Here is a 23877-nt window from a genome sequence, read left to right on the forward strand (position 1 = left end):
CGGGTAACAAAGCCTTCTTTAAACTTTTTCTGAACCAGCCTGGCAAGTCTCACCTCTTCGATGAATTACTTTTTTTCACAAAAAGTTTGGGCATCTGGATGTCACGCTATCAATTTTCCGGCTGGTTCGTTGTATAGAAACACACCCTTTGACGTCATCCGAGTAACCCTATCTCAAAAACTACCGCCCCAAAAAATTTTACTGTCATTTAAAAAGAAATTTAATCTATATTTTGTTTGTCTTGTTCTTTAAGCTTTAAAATCGTAAACTCTCCCGTACGAGGGGAAACTCAGGCAAAATAGACCCCCTTTTTCGAGAGTGATAATGCTTAGGTTTACTTCAGGAGACAATGTAGAGTTTCAACATTAGACTTATGAACTTAGGGATCTCAGCTAGAAAAAGTTCCGAAAAGATTGAGAAGATGACAAAATTTCAATTCATATCTACTTTGATTGTAGTCTAAGGATAAGTTTTTGTTTTATTTATTGATTAGCTTTTGTAAAGATCAAATTACAAATTTCCGAGAAATGGACTTCTTGGAATTCTAGCCACGCTTTCAATTCTTATATATGTCATTCATAGACTCTGTATTTAAAATGTTATGCCTTTTGTAAGAGTGCGCTGCGTGGTAAAATCAGGTGAAAGAGAAACTTGTCTGTTTTTGTGGTTTTATCTGATTGCAAAACATTTGGTTGATTCTCATACGGTGAGTATCTTCCTTCGTTTACAACTGTTCCCAATACCATCTTATCTTATCAGGTATGATTTAATTTGCGTGGAAGATTTCCAAATGAGGTCAAAGGTCACAGTCTCTCACAAGTTGTGATACTGACAGAAATTATTCGAAATTATGTGTGTCCTTTTTACAGCATTATTAAGTCCACTCTTTTATCTGAATACCAATGTCGCAAGGTTCCATTTCTTTTATTGATGAAGGTTAAATTAATGACAACTTTTCGCCTTTCTAGAGTATCTTTTGGTGCTTGTGAAGAGATGAGAGTGCCAAACAAGGAAGATTGGCTTTCTATATTTGCTGTGATATTCAGTGAACTAGAGCAAATGTTACTTCCCGCGTCCTCAGATCATTCCTTCGACGCCCATTCATCACTCAAATATGATACCAAAGGGAAACGTCGGAATTGGTGAAATCAAAGTACTTACTTTCGGCCAACAATGTCAGAATTGTGAGAGAAGTTCGAGAAGCTCCTCTCGTGGACGAGGCGGTGCTAGATCGATACCACAAAGAAATCCTTTTTACGCTGCAAAGTTTGCACTAGATTCAATCGACGATATTTTACGCCGTTTGCTTTCAAAAGTGAAAGTAAAGTTTTATGGGGCAGAGCAAGAAGATTACCACTCACACAAGAAAGGCTTTGAGGCGAAGGCTCCTCACAACAGTGCGTTATGTCAAGCCTGCATGTTGCAAAGATGTTCTCATACAGAAGGAGTCAATTCAAGACGTCGTCATGGTACAGGCTACCACAATGTTGTCCATTCCCGAAGAAATTTGAATTCGAGATACATCAAATGGTATCTGGTATTTGACGAATGAAAATACTTTTTGAGTCGATTCTTATGAAACAGCCAATTAACTTTCTTGGTAGCGTTTCTATATTTTGTTTTGATGTCTCTCAGCTGGTAAACATCATCGACCTCTCAATTGGGCGTGTCTTCTTTATATACTTTTTATTTTTTACTTCAGGGCTCTGGCCATAGTCAGAAATTTGGTTAGGTAATTTGAAGATAAAACTTTTATTTCAGGTTCCTTGACATTTTAACAAAAAACTGCTCTATACAAGTTATTTGTTGATTTATTCCGTTAAGAGTTACCCTGAGTATCAGAGGTTGAGTTTTCAAAGAACATATCAACCTCTGACGACCAAGTATAGAAATTTTATCGCGCATGTGTCAATCTTGTCACCGTAGAAAGAATCAAAGATAAAAAAACAAATATTTATATATTAATGCCTAGGTAAACTGAGATTGTGATTGTTCTGCACACCAGGCTGAAGCTTTAAAGGGATGTGTGAAAACATAACAATCTGACGAATATACAATCTCGAAATCGTAAGGACCGCGTTCGTCTAAAAGGAATAGGAATGACAACAAAGTTGCGTGATTACGTTTATGAATAGGGTGCCGTATAATTTTTTGACTTTCTGGCGCACAACAAGATTCTTGTTGTAGAATTTTCCACGGGAGGATTATTTTCCTCAGGTGCATGATTTTCAAGCGCCTTCAGAGGTTTACCGTGCGCGTAAGAAAATTATGAACAGTTGTTATCAGGTTATGTCTAGGAGACTGCATCAATATACATTGTATGTTTACTATTGACAAATTCTCCATAAACCTCCAAGTGTAATTGAAATGAGCTAATAATAGACAGACTTTTATGATATGATTCTCTATCATTGACTCTTTTAAGAAAGTTGACGACATTTTTGAGTTGTATTTTCAACGACGCGAATAGGAATATCAACTTTGAACTTAATCCAAGATCTTGGTCGTCATGGTTACTTTTCTCTGCGCAGGATATAATATACAGGGTGTCCCTAATAAAAGTATCGAGTTTGAACATGCGATTGAATAGAAAGTTTTAAGTGTGTATTCACAAAATTGTATTTTAAGCTCTCCCTCTTTTTTCTTTGTCATTACGTAACAATAAATGTGATGGAGAACGTTCTTATATTTTAGCGATAACACACACAAACTTTTTTACTCAATCGCATGTTCAAACTCGATACTTTTATTAGGGACACCCTGTAGATTAGTCGGCACAGGTTGATATATGATTTCAGCATGTGCTTTTCACGGTAAGAGTAATTTAAAATTTAACAATGACGTTATGAACTTTAAAAAGACACTAATAGAATGTAATACTGTATTACCCTCTTTAAAAAAAGTGCTAAGTAACGGGTACAACCATTTTGTTTCAAATTTTCTTTAAATTGACCGCAAAGGATTGATCTAATCATGAACATATAAACGACTGGACATCCATCTCCTTTGTATTTTTTAAAGATAACACAGCTAGCTTCGTTGCCGCCTCGTTAAAAACATAAAATGAAACAATAAATTTTGATAATATACCTCTTGGGAATACCTTGCTAACAACGTCAAAACTTCGACAAAAGTCTCTGTTGTTCAACTCTTTTCAAGTCTCTTATCTATATCATAAGAAATAGGTAAAATCATCGTCAGCTTGTCAAAACTCCGACTAATATTTCTAAATTTTGACTTAAAAGTGTCGAATAATTTTAGAGAGTGTCACATTCAAATTTGATATTCTTATGACAGAGGCTCTCAACTTTGGCAAGCTATTTTTTTTCAAGTCATCAAAAAAATTATTGGAGTGACAAAAGTGATTCAAAATTATACACGCAGTTGAAATTCTGCATTTCAGAGGTGAAAGTGTTGATAAAATATATTGCAAACTTGTGAAAAAATCCGAGAATAATTTTTTTTGTGAATTGGGACTAATGTTCAAGCTCTATTAATCCTTTTACCTAAATAATTCAAAGAAATAAAATTATGACGGAATATTGTCGGATTTTTCATATCAATTTTGAAATACAGGCGGCAACGAAGCTCGCTTCAAAGAGACAATAACAGATAGATGTCCAGTCGTTTATATGTTCATGATCTAATTGAAATGTTAGTGACCGATGAATGGATAATAATATTCACACAAGTATTGGCACAGGACCGCTACAAAAACTATGTGTTAAAAACCAACTAGTAGGGGGCCAATCCCCTCGAATTAGGTCTGGCAAAAGTTTTTATGGCCAAAAAATTAACGTTGTAAGCAAAACTACCAACCCCCAAAATGAGAAAAAAAATTTAAAAACGATTTTTAAAAGTCGAATTCAACAGAAATGATTGTTATAATCGGACATAAAACTAATATTTACATAACACTCTGCAGTAGTTAAAAAATAAGATCTATTTTTTATTTTCCAATAATAATGGAGCAAGGTTCAAATCATACGAAGGACTATTTTTTAATTTTTTAAGATTCTGATAACTCCGTGCATGTCACGTACTAACTTATTCACTTTGGAAGAATATTAAATGAGCTTTTGATAGCGAGGGGATTGCGCTAAAGCAATAATTACGCAGTAAAACAATCATAGACATGAACATCAGAACACAGTCGCTAAGGAATGTCTCCCAGTAGGACCGTCCATTTCACGAAGGATATTATACCAAGATGCCATCGTCCTTTGAAAATGATGACGAAGCGTGTGCTACAGAACCTTAAGGTTTAGTACAATCACCTATTTGGTTAAACTTGATAACACAAGTATCAATTCTACTGTTTTATAAACAATTACTCACTCCATATAAATGAGATAAGCTACACATACAAGTGTGCCATTATGAATACTATGTCTATACTCAACGCTCCTGTCCATTGTTTGGTCCCATAGGAAACCTGATGCGTACCTTCCCTGGAATGTGTGACCATAAATGATGTAAGTTGTGACAATAACCCTGTAACGATCCAGATTGATGTCCTTAATGGCTGATTTAGTAAAATCCGTGATGCGTGGTAGCATCTTTTTAACTTCATCTGATGATTGGAGGTTACCATTGGTTACCAAGGAACATGCGTCTTTCATAATGGCGGATATAGCATCAAAAGAAATGAGGAGATGGGGTGAAGGAACAATGAAAGAGTTACTCCAATTTCTTTCTTCTCTCTTGTTGCCTTCTGTATCTAAAAAATGATTTCTTACGATCAGCATTCATCAAACTTTAAGTACTAATTTCTGACAAAAAGTTTGAACCGCCACAGGACACTATAGCTTTTTTGGTCAAAAAATTAAGAATATGGTAAGAATACCACCATCATGAAATTGCAACTGAAGCAAAGAATACCATTCTTAGAGCATATTGGCGTTAAATTGCCAAACCTAAGATTACTGTAAGAATATTTTAGAATGACTTTTCCATAAAAGTTAAGAATATTAATGATGAATCGAAAAAAAACAGCACACTCTTACAAAAAAGCGTGTATACACTTTATACGGCTAAATATACGGCTCCGACAGATTTGGTAAGAGTGTCACAGAAAAAAATTACCCGTTATGGAGGAGAGAAAGGAGTCAGTTGATTGTCGCGTATCACCGCGTGGTTCGTCATAGTGAACGACCGAAAAAGTCACACTTTTCACTTTTCGTAATCGCAGCATTCGAGGAATAACTTGAAAAAGAGAAATCTTCCTAGAAGGGTTCCCTTCTACCACGGGATCTCTGGGTCTATTCATTCTCCTCAATCGAATATCTTCCTTGAAATCATTAAAATGTCTTTTAAAGCAGTATTATTGTTGTAGTTAAATTTTGATTTTGCCGAGGTGAATATCTCTTTTATAGAATTCAAGCATTGACAACTTCATTCTAATTTCTGAAGAAAGGACAAATAAACAGTTGCAAATAGACTCAAACGAAAACGACACCTCTTTTTCTTTCCAAAATAGCATGGTTTCGTTTTTCTAAGCAAACACGCGTTAATTAAAAAGGTTGCATCTTTATTGATGACGTATCGTCATGGCTACATTAGATATCTGTAAATTTTGCCTATCTGTTTTGCCTATATAGTGTACGCATCCAGGGCCAAGAATAGGAACGGCGAAATAGTTCCTAGAAGAACAAGGGACATTTTTCTAATCTAAGATAGGTTGCAAAGCACCAAATTTATAAAAATGTTTTTTAATTATGAAAAATTTGAAAAATAAGGACATTATGAAATATTTCTGCATTTTTAGTCACGGTTTTTACAAACTTTTTTTATTCATATTGAAGCGTAACCCTTTTCCATAACACTATTTCCATCTTGAAAAATCACAAACAGATTTTATGGACCATTTTTATTCACACCTATTCAAGCGGTTGTATCATGACACATTCCTTGAAATTTTGGATGATAATAAAATAACTTGTTTTCATAACATTACATTCTCAAACTTTATATTTATTAAATCCTGAGCAACATTAACAACACTTTAAAAAAACAGAAAAGAGATGGCAGTGGCAGTGGCACTTGTTAGCCTGTTAACAAGATTCCAAAATTGTACTGTCATACAAGATTCGGATAGATGTTCTATACCGTTTGGTTTTCACGTACCTTTTAAAGATGAGTTTACACCTGCTTGTTTACATCACGATGCATGTTATGGATGTGTGAGTAGAGTCTTCTTTTTGTTACCTGATTGGGGAAAAATGTTTGTTTGTTTGCTTGGTCTCCCATCATTTGTTGATTTGAAATTTCGGTGGGAAGAAAGTGACGAATTTTCCCCAGTTCTAAGGACAACGGAACGACTGAAGCAACATGGCCCCCGGCGTGCGCATCGAATTGAGGGGGCCAAAAAATATGTCGTCCACCATGGTTGGGCGACGAAAGAAATTTTCGACTTTTTGCCCTTATTTCACCCCTCTAAACGGTATATATAAGATTTTTCAAAGTAAAAAAAAAATACTTTGCAAAATATTGGGGGGGCCATGGCCCCCCTGGCCCCCCCGGTGACGGGGGCCATGAGCAATTTTAGAGTAACGCGCAGTTTTGATCTCAAAGGCGGGGCACTACCCTTGTCAACCGACAGGGATGTACCGCTGGAGTTCGAAAAATAGACCCTACGTCGGACTCGTTTTTTTTTGGAAAAAGTGACCCTGAATGTGACTGAAATTCCGATTTCAAAACATTTTCTATATTTTTTGCAAATTTCCCGAAAAAGGTACCCTACGAGAGGCTAATTTTTTTCTATTTTTGTGTTGTTGAGAAAAAAGGTACCCGACCAGCGGCACACCTCAGCACCCCTTTTTAACATCCCCCGGGTTTTGACGGTATTATGCTGATTCTGTTGTCCTTAAGGGCTCTGACCATAGTGAATTTTTCATAATTGCCCTGTTTAAAATGTGTTTTCTGACTGATGTAACCAACAAAACTATAGCATGTTATACATTTTCTATTAGACAAACTATTCCGTAATCTGAAAATTCAAAAATTGCATTGAAAAAGTTTGATGAAGAAGAAAATGAAGACTTTTGCGAGGAAGAGTATTTCAACTTTGAAGAGCTTAGTTTCGGCGGAGAAAAAACATTTTGAAAAATTTTTCGCAGTAAATGGTGTATCTTTTACCGAACAATAAAAATTTTTGCGGAAAATTTTTGTAAATGCTTCTTTGTCTCGAAATCTTCAAAATAGTGGTTTTTCATCAATTTTTCATCTGGATTTTGCTTAAAAAAACAGACATAACTTTTGACACATCTTTTTAGAAAAATTTTCCGCAAAATTTAAAATAGTTCAATTCTTTGCGGACAGTTTGAAAAAAGTTCGAAACAAAAAGGTTAATTACCCATTAAAACTTAGCACTTTTTATAAAAGAAGGTGATGCAACATATTATTAACGTCTTTTTAAAGTTCATAACGTCATTTTTGCAATCAAGTTCTTAATTACTCTTAAGGGATTTGATTAAAAAGCAATTTATAAAGGCAATTCTTTGTTAAAAGTGTTAAAGAATCTAAAACATAACTTTTATGTTTCAGATACTAAAATCAATTTTCTGACTATGGTCAGAGCCCTTAAATCAAGTTGTAAAAACTAACCGTCTACGTCGCCGGAAAAGCGCCATACATAATAAATTCGCCTTTATACCTCATTCGAGCACAGATTAGTAAATAGAAAGTGTTAGTTTGCAGCACTTACTCCACTGTACTCTTTGACTTTTAGGGTGGTTCTTACGGTTGGACCCAAACACAGTGTGATACTGCTTTCCGAAAACTCATGCATTCTTTTTGCATCAAAGACCTAAAAGAATCGAGACGAGGGAGACGGAACAAACGTTTCATATCAAATTTTCTTCGTCAATGGAAGAAGATGGTGGAGTTAAAGAAAAACATCTTGGAAGGCTGGAGACGAGCCACTAATAAAATAACATCATCGGGCGAGATCAAACGAGTGCAAAGCGCGCTTCGTGAAATGATGTCACTCATATCCAAATGGTTTTTCGCTTCAAACCGTCTCGATGAATGTAAAAAATCGGCTGATATTTTTCACAAAGTTGTAGAGACATTTGGTGTATACAGTTTTCGCTACACCAACAAAACACACTGTGCAGAGAGGTGCGTTAAAAAACTCATCGAACCCTTCATAGTTCAACCGAACAATGCAAAGCAAAAGTTAACAGGTGGAAAGCACGCAATATGATTTTGACATTATCTATCATCAAGTTAAATGTAAGACCAATAAATTCCTTGGCACAGACTGACTTTAAACCGAGGCAAATCAAAACAAATTCTTGGACTTTAAATCTATTCTTAGGTTCCAAATAAACGCCCCCCACCCCGATTTTCCATCCCCCCGGACCTTATTAGGACCACTCCCCCGTTTATTAATTTTTAAGAATATTTTCAGCTGTCAAAGAGAAGGCTCCTTATTTTGCTCTAAATAGCCTGATTTTAGCCTATATTTACCTTATTTTGGGGTTTCAGAAGTACAATTTCCAACCCCCCGGCAATTAGGCCCCCCCCGTTTATTAAAATCTCGAAAGTTTTCCAACCCCCTCCCCAGGTTATTTGGAAGCTAAGAGTATATACTTTGGAACTTGCCCGTAATCGAAGAGTTGACCAACGTAGGAAAAATGCACCATCATCAGAATTCTCAGGGTGAAAATTTTCAGACGTCTAAAAATCAAAAGTGATGTTTATGAATATGTTGACAAAAAACCAAAGGAATTTTTCTTTTATAAACTTTGAAAATTGTTATGTGACTTTTGTAAAAAGATCCCTATTGAAGTAATCAAGCTGAGAAGCAAACTCATTCCTCTATTTAAAAGACTCCTTGTCTCAAGTGACCCTACATGAATATGTCAGTCAGGATATGATGCTAGATACAAGTGGAAATATGGGGAAATATATCAAAACACCACCAAATTATTGTCCTCATTGAAAAATTTCTCGCCGAGTGATCGAGACAGGGGACTTTAAATGGGATTTTGAAATTCTGTTGTTTTCATCTAAAAATACACCGGGATCTTTAAAACCATATTTATACCCAATATCTACAATTATTTTTCCCAGGGGAAGAATGTAGAAGATTAAAAGGTATTGTTTTCAAATAAGAATGAATTGATAAGTTTGCTTACTCATCAATTTTAACTCTCATGCTTTTTCACATTGAATATTTTATCAGCATAATATAACAATAGGAAGACACTGTCCTAATATGAAATATGTGCCTAATATGAAACGGGAGCACTCATGTAAAAATAAAACCTTCTTAAGGCGTAGTGTTTTGGCATAGCGTTTGGTTTTATTTTTTAGGCTGATTTCATGACCGAACCTTAGACCAGTTACCTATATACAAGACGCCTGTTGAACGAGGTGGGTTCTTTGATCGAGCCCATGAAATTATAACACACATTTGGTAGGCCAACTATGTTCTAGATCTGAAAATTTTAAAACCCAAGATTTTTATTAAGAAAATTATTTTAACTTTGAGGAAGAAAGACAGACAGACATTTTGAATAATGCATTTAATTTTGGACATTTTTTAAACTATCACCCGCTTGAACAAAGCTAAACTGCTAAACAGTTGTTTCAATTTTGATTATATTACCAAAGAACTCAACCTAAAATTTCGGTAGCAACTCGTTTAAGGTCTGAAATGATGGCACACGATACGAATAATTGCTCTACATATTGCTTATCTACATAAACATCATTATGGATTTGTGAAAACTACCTAAAATCAATGGGATTACCCCCCTTTGATCTTGGAATAGGTTCCTAATTGATAATTCAGAACTGATTCGGAGGAACAAAGGATTCTCTGACAAATTATATTCTGCCATGCTCTCTCAAGGGAACAATTTGGCCAACAGTGCACGTGAATATGGTCCTTCAAAAGTATTCAATGAGTTCCCTTTGATTGAACAAATAGTGCTGGTATTGTTTGATTGGGAACTTTTCAAATTAGAACAAAATGTTCTTTTTCATTTAAAAGAGAACATAATATTCATTTGAAATTGAAGGAAAAAAATTTAATATAAATAGGGAAATTCTTTTACGATAGAACAAAGGGTAATGTTTGAAGATTATAACAATGATTTGAGGATTATAACAATAAATAATGTTCTACAAGGGTATATTCATTTTTAAAAGGAACATGTCATACACTATATATACATATTCCTTTTTTTAAGGATCATATCATACTGTATATAAGTGTTGTTCCTTTTTATAAGGAACAGATCATACACTATATCTATATGCATATTCCTTTTTTATAAGGAATATCTCATACTGTATATAAGTGTTGTTCCTTTAAAATTGAATATAAAGAGTAATTTTTAAAAGGAATGATTTAAAGATTATTACAATAAGTAATATTTATACAATGTTTTATTCAATTTTTAAAAGGAACATGTCATACACTATATATACATATTTCTTTTTTATAAGGATCGTATCATACTGTATATAAGTGTTGTTCCTTTTTATAAGGAACAAATGATACACTATATTTATATGCATATTCCTTTTTTATGAGGAATATCTTATGCTGTATATAAGTGGTGTTCCTTTAAAATTGAATATAAAGAGTAATTTTTAAAAGGAATGATTTAAAAATTATTACAATAAGTAAATTTATACAATGATATATTCCTTTTTATAAGAAACATATCATACACTATATATGTATTCCCTTTTTATAAGGATCATATGATACTGTATATAAGTGTTGTTCCTTTGTAAAAGGAATATGAAGGGTAATTTTGAAAAGGAACAATTTAAAGATTATTACAATAAATAATTTTATACAATGATATTCCTTTTATAAGGAACATATTATCGTGTGTGCATGTTTCGTTCATTCAATTTTTGACGACATTTTTGGTCAAGAAATTGAATTTCGATGGCAATATTCAATTTTCAATTTTCGAGTTAAAAAATTGAAAATTGAATTTTGACTGCTAGTTTCAATTTTCGTTTTGTTTATTGCCAGAAATGAACTGAAATTTCCAGTATCGTCTTTGATTTTCTAATATAAACTTCTTGCATTGAAAATTGAAAATAATATTTTCAAATACTGAAAATTGTGTCGTAAGAAATTGAAATTGACAAAACCAAACCAATTTTTTATCACGCTTGCTTTTCCACGAAAACAGATGCTCAAAAGTAGTGTTTCATCGGTTTTATTGTTATTTGTTGCTGTCTAGTTTCCAGGTCTTTTGCAGCTTAATTTAGTTTTGGGTTCTATAAATACATTATGGCATAAATTTCACGCTGGAGCAATTTCCTTTACGTAATATTTAACTCTTCGGATACTCTATGGTCTTTGTCTGGCCTTTTATATTTGACTACACTCTTTTTTTATAAGAACAATTTCAAAAGAAGGCTGGAAATTGGCCTAAATCTAAGAACATATTAAGAACCCGGGGGGGGGTACTAGGGCAAGGTGGGTTACTGGGATGCTCCGCTGGTTAGGATACCTTTTTTAACCTCCACGAGTCCCAGGTAGGGCCGCAAAAACACCAAAATAGAAAAATCAGTCCCTCGTAGGGTGCCTATTTTTGGAAAATTTGGGGAAAAAGTAGAAAATTTTGGAATTTTAGTCCCGTTCAGGGTCACTTTTTTCGCAAATTTCGAGTCCCACGTAGGGTCCAGCGGAGCACCCCCGTCGGTCGACAAGGGTAGTACCCCCCCACCCCCGGATTAAGAAAAATGTGAGCCTCAGATTTCAGATTTTAAAAAGGTACTGACTTTAGCCGATTTTTTTTATTAGAACACCTATAATTCGGCTGAGTCTGGATGTGCTTATTTACTCTCGCCACTTCCATTTCAGCTCTTAATGAAGTAAACGCGTGTGTAATCGATACATTAAGAGAAAAATTAGACTAAAAAAGAAGAGACTGAATAAAACTATTGATTCCTTTGTCTTCTTTGTAACTGGTTGTAAATCATTTTCAACTTTCAATTTTTTCATCCGAGACGTTTTTTTTACAAATTGGTTTGGTTTTATCAAATTCAATTCTTCACGACAAAATTTCAGTATTTGAAAATATTATTTTCAATTTTCAATACAAAAAGTTTATATCAAAAAATCAAATATGATACTGGAAATTTCAGTTCATTTCTGGCAGAAATAAAAATAAAATTGAAACTTTCAATCAAAATTCAATTTTCAATTTTTTGACTCGAAAATTGAAAATTGAAAATTACCATCGAAATTCAATTTTTTGACCAGAAATGTCGTCAAAAATTGATTGAACGGAACATGCCTGCATGTATTATGCTGTATATAAGTGTTGTTCCTTTTTAAAAGGAATATAAAGGGTAAATTTAAAAAAGAACAATTAATTTTAAGATTTTTACAATAAATAATTTTATATGTTGTAATTATAAAGTAACTGTTTGTACTTTATATTTGTATTATTCATATCTAAAAAACTATAAACACTAAATAATTTTTTAGAGAGAATGATTTTAATATCATTGTCAAAAATAAGGAATATTATTAGGTTTATTCCTATTTTCCCAAAACAAAAAGAGAAATACAAAATTGGGTTCTGATTGGTCCGTTAACAATCAGCGCAATTGTAGCTCTTGGAAAAGAACCAATGGAAAAAGGCAAATTTTGGCGGGGACTTAATAGTGCCAATTTAAAGTGGAACGATGTTAAATGGAACTAATGGTATCATTTAGACTTTGAACCCATTGAAAAGAACCAATGAAATCGTGCAATCAAACAAAAGGAATTTTGTGCATAAATAGAGGGATCATTCGTTCTTTCTAATCATTAGACTCAGTCAATATGAAGAGGACGTTTCATAAAAAAGAGTGGAAAAATGTTGAGGGTGCCAGCGAAAAAGCCAAACGACTGAAATTACAACCAGATATCAATGGTATTTATCTTTGTCCACTCAGTGAATGTGACAGCAACGCTTACAAAAGTCAGAGAGGTTGCCGGAAACACGTCACAGAAAAACACGGCTGGTTTTTCTTTTTTGACGAAAAACCCAAGATAGAAGATAAATTTCCAGAGAAGCTTTTGAATCCAGCAACCAAACTTTCACCGTTGAGAACAAAGACCTGGGATATGCCATCCTTTTCAAACAAGTGTGGATTAGCTCAAGACTTCGTTAATTGGATTTGCAGTGCTGGTGGTGGTGGAAAAGACAAAGTTCAAGCTGAACAAATCGTCAAGAGAATACTCAAATTTGCAAAATACTGTTGTTCAGATCTTGATGACTCGTGTGAACTGACCAAAGTCATGATGGAATATTGCATTGGTTGCGTCCAGTTTATCGAGAGATTTGTTGTGTTTATTGAAACCGAATGCAAAATGGGTAAACCAGGTATCATTTCATATTTACAATCTCTTTCTCATTGCCTTGACTTTATGAGATACAAGGGAGTAGACTCTACAAAACTTTCAGTTTTCATGACGAGTGAAGTATTTCTATCTCGTGCTAAACAATGCCTACGGAGACAAATGCGAGTAGAGTGGAACACGTTATTCAGTATTGAAACACTTGAGAGCAAAAACAGCTGGGCCACTTTGGCAGAGCTTCAAACAGTTTTGCCATACCACAAAACTAGATATGAACAGATACTGAAACTGATAACAACTAAAAACCATTCCTCTAGGGATTTGTCATTTGCCACTTCATTTATCGTTGCAATGCTGTTCCTGAGAGTAAAGTCAAGTAGGCCAATGACTTACCAATTTATAACGATTCCCATGATGAATTCGATCAAAGAGGATGGTATGATTGACCAAACAAAATTTAAAACAAACTCAACATATGCATTTGACTCTCTACTATTTGAAAAAACTGTTTTAGAAAAAGTGAAACAGTATGTTGAAATTGTGAGACCAACTTTCAAACCATGTTGTCAGTATCTTTTAGTGAACGGAAATGGTACACAGCTGAAGAATCTTGGTGATATCTTTGGCAGAATGGTCTATCAAGCGATTGGAAAATATGTGAATCCAACGAGATATCGACAAATTATTGAAACTGAGAGCGCAGAACGTTTGACTACAGAAGAACAGGCAATCGTCAGCTTGGACCAAAAACACACATCAAACGTTGCAAAAGTCCACTATCAAAAACAAAAATCTCGAGATGTTGCGCGAAAGGCCAGCGAATGCATGAAAATACTGATCAATAACAGTCCTAGCTCTACCATCACCGACGATCAGGACAATAGGAAGGTAAGCGTTGAAAACATAACTGACATGTCTAACGATAATTCTCAACCAGACGACGAATCACCAAATGTCGAATCTCAAGAACCTAAGAAACCTACATCAACAGCCAAACCTCCAAAAAGCACGCAACGCTCACCAACCGAACGAAAGCCAAAAAGCTCTTTCACAGCAGAAGAAGACGATTTCATTCTTAAAGGACTGAGGAAGTATGGCCAAGGCAAATGGACGCGCATTCTTAAAGATCCAGAATTTTGTTTTCACCCTTCACGAACAAACGCTACTCTCATGACAAGAGCGAAAGCTAAAAACTTGATTTCTTAGAATATTTACTAGTTGAACTATATAAAAAATTATTTAAATTAACTTTTTTGAATTTTTTTAATTACTACAATTAGTTGTAAATTTCATATAAACATTTATTATATACTATTCATCAACTTTAAGAACATTTAACAAATCCAAACCAGAAGTCTTGTCACCCTCTCTCACCCTTAATAACGTCTTATCACACTCTATCTACACTATTCACAGGTTTGACAATAACTAGAAATTTTATGAAAACGAAAGTGAAAATCTAGTCACCCCCTTTCACCCTTAATAACGTCTTATCACACTCTGTCTACACTATTCACAGGTTTAGAAGAAACTAGAAATTTGAGAAATCGAAAGTGGAAATCTAGTCGCCCTCTCTCACCCTTAATAACGTCTTATCACACTCTATCTACACTATTCACAGGTTTGGAAGAAACTAGAAATTTGAGAAATCGAAAGTGGAAATCTAGTCGCCCTCTCTCACCCTTAATAACGTCTTATCACACTCTGTCTACACTATTCACAGGTTTGAAAGAAACTAGAAATTTGAGAAATCGAAAGTGGAAATCTAGTCACCCCCTTTCACCCTTAATAACGTCTTATCACACTCTGTCTACACTATTCACAGGTTTGGAAGAAACTAGAAATTTGAGAAATCGAAAGTGGAAATCTAGTCGCCCTCTCTCACCCTTAATAACGTCTTATCACACTCTATCTACACTATTCACAGGTTTGAAAGAAACTAGAAATTTGAGAAATCGAAAGTGGAAATCTAGTCACCCCCTTTCACCCTTAATAACGTCTTATCACACTCTGTCTACACTATTCACAGGTTTGGAAGAAACTAGAAATTTGAGAAATCGAAAGTGGAAATCTAGTCGCCCTCTCTCACCCTTAATAACGTCTTATCACACTCTGTCTACACTATTCACAGGTTTGGAAGAAACTAGAAATTTGAGAAATCGAAAGTGGAAATCTAGTCGCCCTCTCTCACCCTTAATAACGTCTTATCACACTCTATCTACACTATTCACAGGTTTGAAAGAAACTAGAAATTTGAGAAATCGAAAGTGGAAATCTAGTCACCCCCTTTCACCCTTAATAACGTCTTATCACACTCTGTCTACACTATTCACAGGTTTGGAAGAAACTAGAAATTTGAGAAATCGAAAGTGGAAATCTAGTCGCCCTCTCTCACCCTTAATAACGTCTTATCACACTCTATCTACACTATTCACAGGTTTGGAAGAAACTAGAAATTTGAGAAATCGAAAGTGGAAATCTAGTCGCCCTCTCTCACCCTTAATAACGTCTTATCACACTCTGTCTACACTATTCACAGGTTTGAAAGAAACTAGAAATTTGAGAAATCGAAAGTGGAAATCTAGTCACCCCCTTTCACCCTTAATAACGTCTTATCACACTCTGTCTACACTATTCACAGGTTTGGAAGAAACTAGAAATTTGAGAAATCGAAAGTGGAAATCTAGTCGCCCTCTCTCACCCTTAATAACGTCTTATCACACTCTATCTACACTATTCACAGGTTTGAAAGAAACTAGAAATTTGAGAAATCGAAAGTGGAAATCTAGTCACCCCCTTTCACCCTTAATAACGTCTTATCACACTCTGTCTACACTATTCACAGGTTTGGAAGAAACTAGAAATTTGAGAAATCGAAAGTGGAAATCTAGTCGCCCTCTCTCACCCTTAATAACGTCTTATCACACTCTGTCTACACTATTCACAGGTTTGGAAGAAACTAGAAATTTGAGAAATCGAAAGTGGAAATCTAGTCGCCCTCTCTCACCCTTAATAACGTCTTATCACACTCTATCTACACTATTCACAGGTTTGAAAGAAACTAGAAATTTGAGAAATCGAAAGTGGAAATCTAGTCACCCCCTTTCACCCTTAATAACGTCTTATCACACTCTGTCTACACTATTCACAGGTTTGGAATAAACTAGAAATTTGAGAAATAGAAAGTGGAAATCTAGTCACCCTCTGTCACCCTTAATAACATCTTATCACACTCTATCTACACTATTCACAGGTTTGGAAGAAACTAGAAATTTGAGAAATCGAAAGTGGAAATCTAGTCGCCCTCTCACACCCTTAATAACGTCTTATCACACTCTATCTACACTATTCACAGGTTTGAAAGAAACTAGAAATTTGAGAAATCGAAAATGGAAATCTAGTCACCCCCTTTCACCCTTAATAACGTCTTATCACACTCTGCCTACACTATTCACAGGTTTGGAAGAAACTAGAAATTTGAGAAATCGAAAATGGAAATCTAGTCACCCTCTGTCACCCTTAATAACATCTTATCACACTCTATCTACACTATTCACAGGTTTGAAAGAAACTAGAAATTTGAGAAATCGAAAGTGGAAATCTAGTCACCCCCTTTCACCCTTAATAACATCTTATCACACTCGATCTACACTATGATATACTCGAGCTTTTGCAAAGCGTGTGTTCAGAACAGTAGTCGAGAAATACCTCTTTCAAAAACATTAAAAATATGACTTTTCAGCTCTACAAAAAGTTCTTACAAAATTTAAAAATTCTAAAACTTAAAATGTTCGTTTTGATATGTTTTGTCCGCATCCAAGAGCTCTTCCATTACGCCACTTTCGATTTCAAAACAATCCTTTCCTTCCTAAATGTGTGAAAAGCGTAGATAAGAATTGATTACGAGTAATACAAGTGGATACACGGTGATGGACTTCTCCCATTACGTCACTTTCGATTTCAAAAAGATCCTTTTCTTCCTAGATGTGTGAAAAGCGTAGATAAGAATGGATTACGAGTAATACCAGTGGATACAGGGTGATAGATCTAACCCCGCTACGTCACTTTCGATTTCCCGATAATCCTTTCAGTCTTAAATGTGTGAAAAGCGTAGATAAGAATGTATAACGAGTGATACAGGTGGATACACGGTGATAGATCTCCCATTACGTCACTTTCGATTTCCCGATAATCCTTTCAGTCTTAAATGTGTGAAAAGCGTAGATAAGAATGGATTACGAGTAATACAGGTGGATACAGGGTGATAAATCTCTCCCATTACGTCACTTTCGATTTCCCGATAATCCTTTCAGTCTTAAATGTGTGAAAAGCGTAGATAAGAATGTATAACGAGTAATACAGGTGGATAAACGGTGACAGATCTCTCCCATTACGCCACTTTCGATTTCCCGATAATCCTTTCAGTCTTAAATGTGTGAAAAGTGTAGATAAGAATGTATAACGAGTAATACAGGTGGATAGAAGGTGATAGATCTAACCCCATTACGTCACTTTCGATTTCCCGATAATCCTTTCTGTCTTAAATGCGTGAAAAGCGTAGATAAGAATGTATAACGAGTAATACAAGTTGATACAGGGTGATAGATCTAACCCCATTACGTCACTTTCGATTTCCCGATAATCTTTTCAGTCTTAAATGTGTAAAAAGCGTAGATAAGTATGTATAACGAGTAGTACAAGTGGATACAGGGTGATAGATCTAACCCCATTACGTCACTTTCGATTTCCCGATAATCCTTTCTGTCTTAAATGTGTGAAAAGCGTAGATAAGAATGGATAACGAGTAATACAAGTGGATACAAGGTGACAGATATCTCCCATTACGTCACTTTCGTTTTCCCGGTAATCCTTTCTGTCTTAAATGTGTGAAAAGTGTAGATAAGAATGTATAACGAGTAATACAGGTGGATACACGGTGATAGATCTCTCCCGTTACGTCACTTTCGATTTCCCGATAATCTTTTCAGTCTTAAATGTGTAAAAAGCGTAGATAAGAATGTATAACGAGTAATACAAGTGGATACAAGGTGATAAAGATCTCGCCCCATTTCGTCACTTTCGATTTCAGGAAAACCCTTTCTGTCTAAATGTGTGAAAAGTGTAGATAAGAATGTATAACGAGTAATACAAGTGGATACAAGGTGATAAAGATCTCGCCCCATTTCGTCACTTTCGATTTCAGGAAAACCCTTTCTGTCTAAATGTGTGAAAAGTGTAGATAAGAATGTATAACGAGTAATACAAGTGGATACAAGGTGATAGATCTGTCCTGTTACGTCACTTTCGTTTTCTCGGTAATCCTTTCTGACTTAAATGTGCGAAAAGCGTAGATAAGAATGGATTACGAGTAATACAAGTGGATACAGGGTGACAGATATCTCCCATTACGTCACTTTCGTTTTTCTCGGTAATCCTTTCTGTCTTAAATGTGTGAAAAGTGTAGATAAGAATGTATAACGAGTAATACAGGTGGATACAAGGTGATAAAGATCTCGCCCCATTACGTCACCTTCGATTTCAGGAAAACCATTTCTGTCTAAATGTGTGAAAAGTGGGCATACTGGAGAAGTGGGACGTGGGACGGTGGGACGCTCAGGTGGGACGCTCGAGTGGGACGCTCAGGTGGGACGCTCAAGTGGGACGGTAGTGGGACGCTAAGGTGGGACGGTAGTGGGACGCTAAGGTGGGACGGTAGTGGGACGCTAAAGTGGGACGGTAGTGGGACGCTAAGGTGGGACGGTAGTGGGACGCTAAGGTGGGACGGTAGTGGGACGCTAAGGTGGGACGGTAGTGGGACGCTAAGGTGGGACGGTAGTGGGACGCTAAAGTGGGACGGTAGTGGGACGCTAAGGTGGGACGGTAGTGGGACGCTAAGGTGGGACGGTAGTGGGACGTTAAGGTGGGACGCTAAAGTGGGACGGTAGTGGGACGCTCTTTTATATGTATTTTGTCTTTTTCTTTTTATAATACAGTGAAGAGGGACAGGTCGCAAGTACTTATAAACAATACACAGATCGATCGAAATGTTTTTGACTTTTTTCATAGTGAATGGATTATAAAATAATAACATAATCAATTTGAAGCTACAAAGACCTAGCCCATGAGGTCCAAGGTCAGTTCACCCGTATATGCAGTAGTGTTTTTTATAAGGCTTTTTGAATTGCGTAATATCGTATCGGCTCGATAGCACATTGCTAGCGTGCCGGACTCAGAATCATTGACAAGAGACTTTGGTAGTTCGAGCCAGGGTCAAATTTTCAGTTTTGAAAAAAAATTCTAAGTCGCAAGGCGTTCTAATCATTTAGCTACATTTCACTCTTGGTGTTTTCAAGTTAGTCTTTAATTATTGGAAATATGAATTAAAAAGGAAAATACTTTCATTTGTCTTTTTTTCTACGCTCAATGTCAATTTTCAGGATAGGACTCGAGGTTTGTTTACATCAGAGGAAACCCCGTTCTATTTAATTGTTAAAAAAATTCCATGACACAGCATTCGAAAAAGTAGAATAATTGTGCTTTCCACAAGTATATTACTTTTTGATAAATATAACGAGATTGCTCACGGAAATATCTAACCCGGGCCTGTCAATCATTTTCTAGACCTGTCAATCACTTTTTTGGCAGCATATTCAGTCAGTTTTGCTTTTCTTTTCATCGTGGTTCTGAAAAAAGTGTTTATAAGATATAATATAAAAAAAGACGAAAGCCAATTTTTTAGCATTTTTTTAGTTGAAAGTTTTGGAACATTAGATTTTCAAGACAAGGGAAAGTCATAACTCTTGACTCTGACTCTCCACCCGCTAATCAACCTTATCCATTTTGAAATACTGTACTTGAATCAAACTGCATTGAGCTGAGGTGACACTCCGGGGGGGGGGTTACCAATTGACAGTATGCTTTAGCGTGGGCGGCCGCCAATACGCCATCGGAATATCAGATAGCCTAAACCGCTGCAGATACCCGTCGCGGCGTCGGTCAATTTGCCTGACTGCCCCCCCCCAATTTTTGTTTCTTAAAATTTTAACGGAAATTTTCAAAAATATCAATAAGAGCTCATAAAACCAGAAAAAGTTTGATCAATGTTGACAAAACAGACAAAATAACACAATTTCGTCGCACCCGTATAGGATTCAAACTCTCTATAATCATTACCCTTAAGTTGCCGTTTCATCGACTTATCCACTCGGCCACGCAGCTGATGTGCAAGAGAAGTGAACAATGATTATCATGAGACCTTTATTTTGCCATGACTTGTATAATTTTACCCTGTCAAGGTATTGACTTCTTAAAGAAATGATTTTAGATTATTTCCAACATGCAAGAGCCGATTGCACTAAATATATATAACACTCGAAAACTATCATGTTATATTTTTTTGTAATTAAATCTTGCATCAGCAGTTTCGAAACAAAAGCATGCTATATTTTTATGTAAAATTATTTTTATAAAGAGAACGCTTCCTAGGATTAAAGGAAATAAACCAGCTGTGCTGGAAGGTCAGCCCGAAAGGATAAGAAAGATTAGAAGATAAGAAGATTAAAATAATTAATTCAAGGAAAACTAGTTGTCCCTTATTTTCCAAGGAAAATTAGTTATCGCGTATTTTCCAAGGAAATTTAGTTATTGCGTATTTTCCAAGGAAATTTAGTTATTGCGTATTTTCTGAGGAAGATCACTAGACCGTATTTTCCAAGGAAAATCACTGGTCCGTATTTTCTGAGGAAAATAGTTGTTGCGTATTTTCCAAGGAAAATTAGTTGTTGCGTATTTTCCAAAGAAATTTAGTTATTACGTATTTTCCAAGGAAATTTAGTTATTGCGTATTTTCCAAGGAAGATCACTAGACCGTATTTTCCAAGGAAAATCACTGGTCCGTATTTTCCAAGGAAAATCACTGGTCCGTATTTTCTGAGGAAAATAGTTGTTGCGTATTTTCCAAGGAAAATTAGTTGTTGCATATTTTCCAAAGAAATTTAGTTATTGCGTATTTTCCAAGGAAGATCACTAGACCGTATTTTCCAAGGAAAATCACTGGTCCGTATTTTCTGAGGGAAATAGTTGTTGCGTATTTTCCAAGGAAAATTAGTTGTTGCGTATTTTCCAAGGAAAATTAGTTGTTGCGTATTTTCCAAGGAAAATCACTGGTCCGTATTTTCTGAGGAAAATTATTTGTTGCGTATTTTCCAAGGAAAATCCTTTGTTCCGTTCTTTCCCAGGAAAATCAATTTTCACGTATTCTCCAAGGAAAATCACAGCACTTTATTGATTTTCTTTTGGAAGAAAAGGTATTTCCCTTGCAAAAAATACAAAATAACTGAAATTCCTTGAGCAATCATTAGTTGAATTTTTCTTTTTGAAAAAGAAGATTATTATTCCCTTGAGAAACCACAGAAAATCAATTTCCTATGCGAAAATTCATAGCCTGTCTTATTTAATTGGAAATACAGATTTTATTTATTTTTCTCTTGGAAAACTGCTCAGAATGATGATTTCACAAACTGGGGGGAGGAGTCTTCAAAAGTCATGCATCCGACATCATCTAGTCCAACAGCTAAAAAGTCCGATAAGGCAATCGAAGGTTGCTCCAGTTTTTCCGAACCGATTTTGTCCGGCAAAAAGTGTCAAAAGAATATTTGTTTCAGAAAAAACGTTATTAGCCTGTCTGACTAGCCAACCAATTTTTAACACTTCAAAGTAGGCGGAGGACCGTGTCCGTCTAGTACAGACTTTTAAACTAAATTTAGGGAAAAAATCTCTCAAAGGGTCCCAAAATCATCAAAATTTTGTCTCTCAAAGGGGCGATTTTCGATTTTTGCCTCGGACATACCTGTCACCTCGCAAACCTTTTTGCCAATATCCCCCCCATGTATATCTCGAGGAAAGTGTATTGGAACTTTGTATGATTCAAAGACAGATTTTGGATGAAAATTGTATCAAAAGTATCAAAAGATTAAAGGACAACAACAAGATCTGCTATTTAAAAAGATAAATTTCTCGTCCTCCGTGCTTGAAAAATCAATATTTTTAAGTAGGTCTGAAATATTTTTGATCAGGTCTGAAATATTTTTGATCCCTGTGGATAGATTAGTTTAGAAAAGAAAAAAAAATACGTGTGGGGGAATCGAACCCTGGACCACCTGACCTTGAATCTGATGCTCTACCGACTGAGCTAGTTAGTCTTGTTACTTCGGTGAGAGCAAATGTTTTTATATTACCATAAAAAGTAATAAAAAATGACGTAATGTAATTGCGTAAAACATTTTCATTCGCGCATAATAGGCAGGATTTTCATTGTTATTTTGTCGATACTGGCGTAATCATTTGAGAGTATTCCGATCAGAATAACAACTAATACTGAAAGTATTCATTTACTCATATTGAGTTCTTTTTTACTCGTACATAATTATCAGAGAAGCAAAAATACAAAAGCCTTACGAGAGAGCGTCCCACTACCGTCCCACCTTAGCGTCCCACTACAGTCCCACCTGAGCGTCCCACTACCGTCCCACCTTAGCGTCCCACTACCGTCCCACCTTAGCGTCCCACTACCGTCCCACTTTAGCGTCCCACTACCGTCCCACCTTAGCGTCCCACTTTAGCGTCCCACTACCGTCCCACCTTAGCGTCCCACTACCGTCCCACCTTAGCGTCCCACTACCGTCCCACCTTAGCGTCCCACTACCGTCCCACCTTAGCGTCCCACTACCGTCCCACCTTAGCGTCCCACTACCGTCCCACCTTAGCGTCCCACTACCGTCCCACCTTAGCGTCCCACTACCGTCCCACCTTAGCGTCCCACTACCGTCCCACTTGACCGTCCCACCTGAGCGTCCCACTCGAGCGTCCCACCTGAGCGTCCCACCGTCCCACGTCCCACTTCTCCAGTATGCCTGAAAAGTGTAGATAAGAATGGATTACGAGTAATACAGGTGGATACAAGGTGAGAGATCTGTCCTGTTACGTCATTCTCGATTTTGGAACAGCTCTTCAGTTTGAAACTTGTAAAAACAGTAGAGAAGAATGAATATTTTGTGTTAAGAGTCTGAGAAAAGGAACAAAATTTCCACCGAAAAAGTTAAATTATTATTATAATTATTCTTATTGTTATCATTAAATCATTGTTATCATATAATTATAAAATTTGAAAAAAAGGAAAAGGATTTGAAATTTCTTGAAATGGTTATTTGTAAATGGATTATTATCAATATTGTTAGAGAAATGTTAGGATTTAACAAAAATGAAAATGAAATAAATATGATAATTAATATAAAAACAAGGGCTAAATGAAAATGAAAATATGGAGTATGAACGTAAAATTTACGATACAAATGACAAAAATTAATTAATTAAAAAATTTGATTTTGATTCCTATCTCGATTTTATTTTATTCTTTGATTGTTGTCATTCATGTTTATTGGAAATCATGTTGTAGAATGATACGACCCGATGGCGTTCGTTCTAATTTCGGTTGGTTAGTGGATGGCGCTGAAATAAAAAGTTGACAGTTGGTTTATAAAGTCCTC

General features: G+C 35.7%; 1 protein-coding gene and 3 long non-coding RNA genes across 4 annotated transcripts in view; 2 read left to right on the forward strand and 2 right to left on the reverse strand.

Moving 5' to 3' along the window:
• Positions 1-603: 603 nt before the first annotated feature.
• LOC136810303 (uncharacterized) lies at positions 604-1798 on the forward strand. The gene is made up of 2 exons (XR_010847089.1): positions 604-706; positions 969-1798. It is a non-coding gene; the product is annotated as an uncharacterized lncRNA (long non-coding RNA).
• A 2064-nt stretch (positions 1799-3862) lies between these two features.
• LOC136810304 (uncharacterized) lies at positions 3863-5390 on the reverse strand. The gene is made up of 2 exons (XR_010847090.1): positions 5086-5390; positions 3863-4720 (listed from the first exon to the last, which is right to left on the reverse strand). It is a non-coding gene; the product is annotated as an uncharacterized lncRNA (long non-coding RNA).
• Positions 5391-5958: 568 nt separating this feature from the next.
• On the forward strand, positions 5959-8797 carry LOC136810193 (uncharacterized). The gene is made up of 2 exons (XR_010847073.1): positions 5959-6182; positions 7730-8797. It is a non-coding gene; the product is annotated as an uncharacterized lncRNA (long non-coding RNA).
• Positions 8798-23581: 14784 nt separating this feature from the next.
• LOC136810330 (uncharacterized) overlaps positions 23582-23877 on the reverse strand; it is a 33495-nt gene continuing 33199 nt past the window's right edge. Inside the window, 1 exon segment of the mRNA XM_067066888.1 lies at positions 23582-23839. Coding sequence (XP_066922989.1) covers positions 23766-23839 — 74 coding nt within the window. The 3' untranslated portion in view covers positions 23582-23765.

This window comes from Clytia hemisphaerica, unplaced genomic scaffold (assembly GCF_902728285.1).
Source record: "Clytia hemisphaerica strain Z4C2 unplaced genomic scaffold, Clytia hemisphaerica genome assembly, whole genome shotgun sequence".
Classification (NCBI taxonomy): domain Eukaryota; kingdom Metazoa; phylum Cnidaria; class Hydrozoa; order Leptothecata; family Clytiidae; genus Clytia; species Clytia hemisphaerica.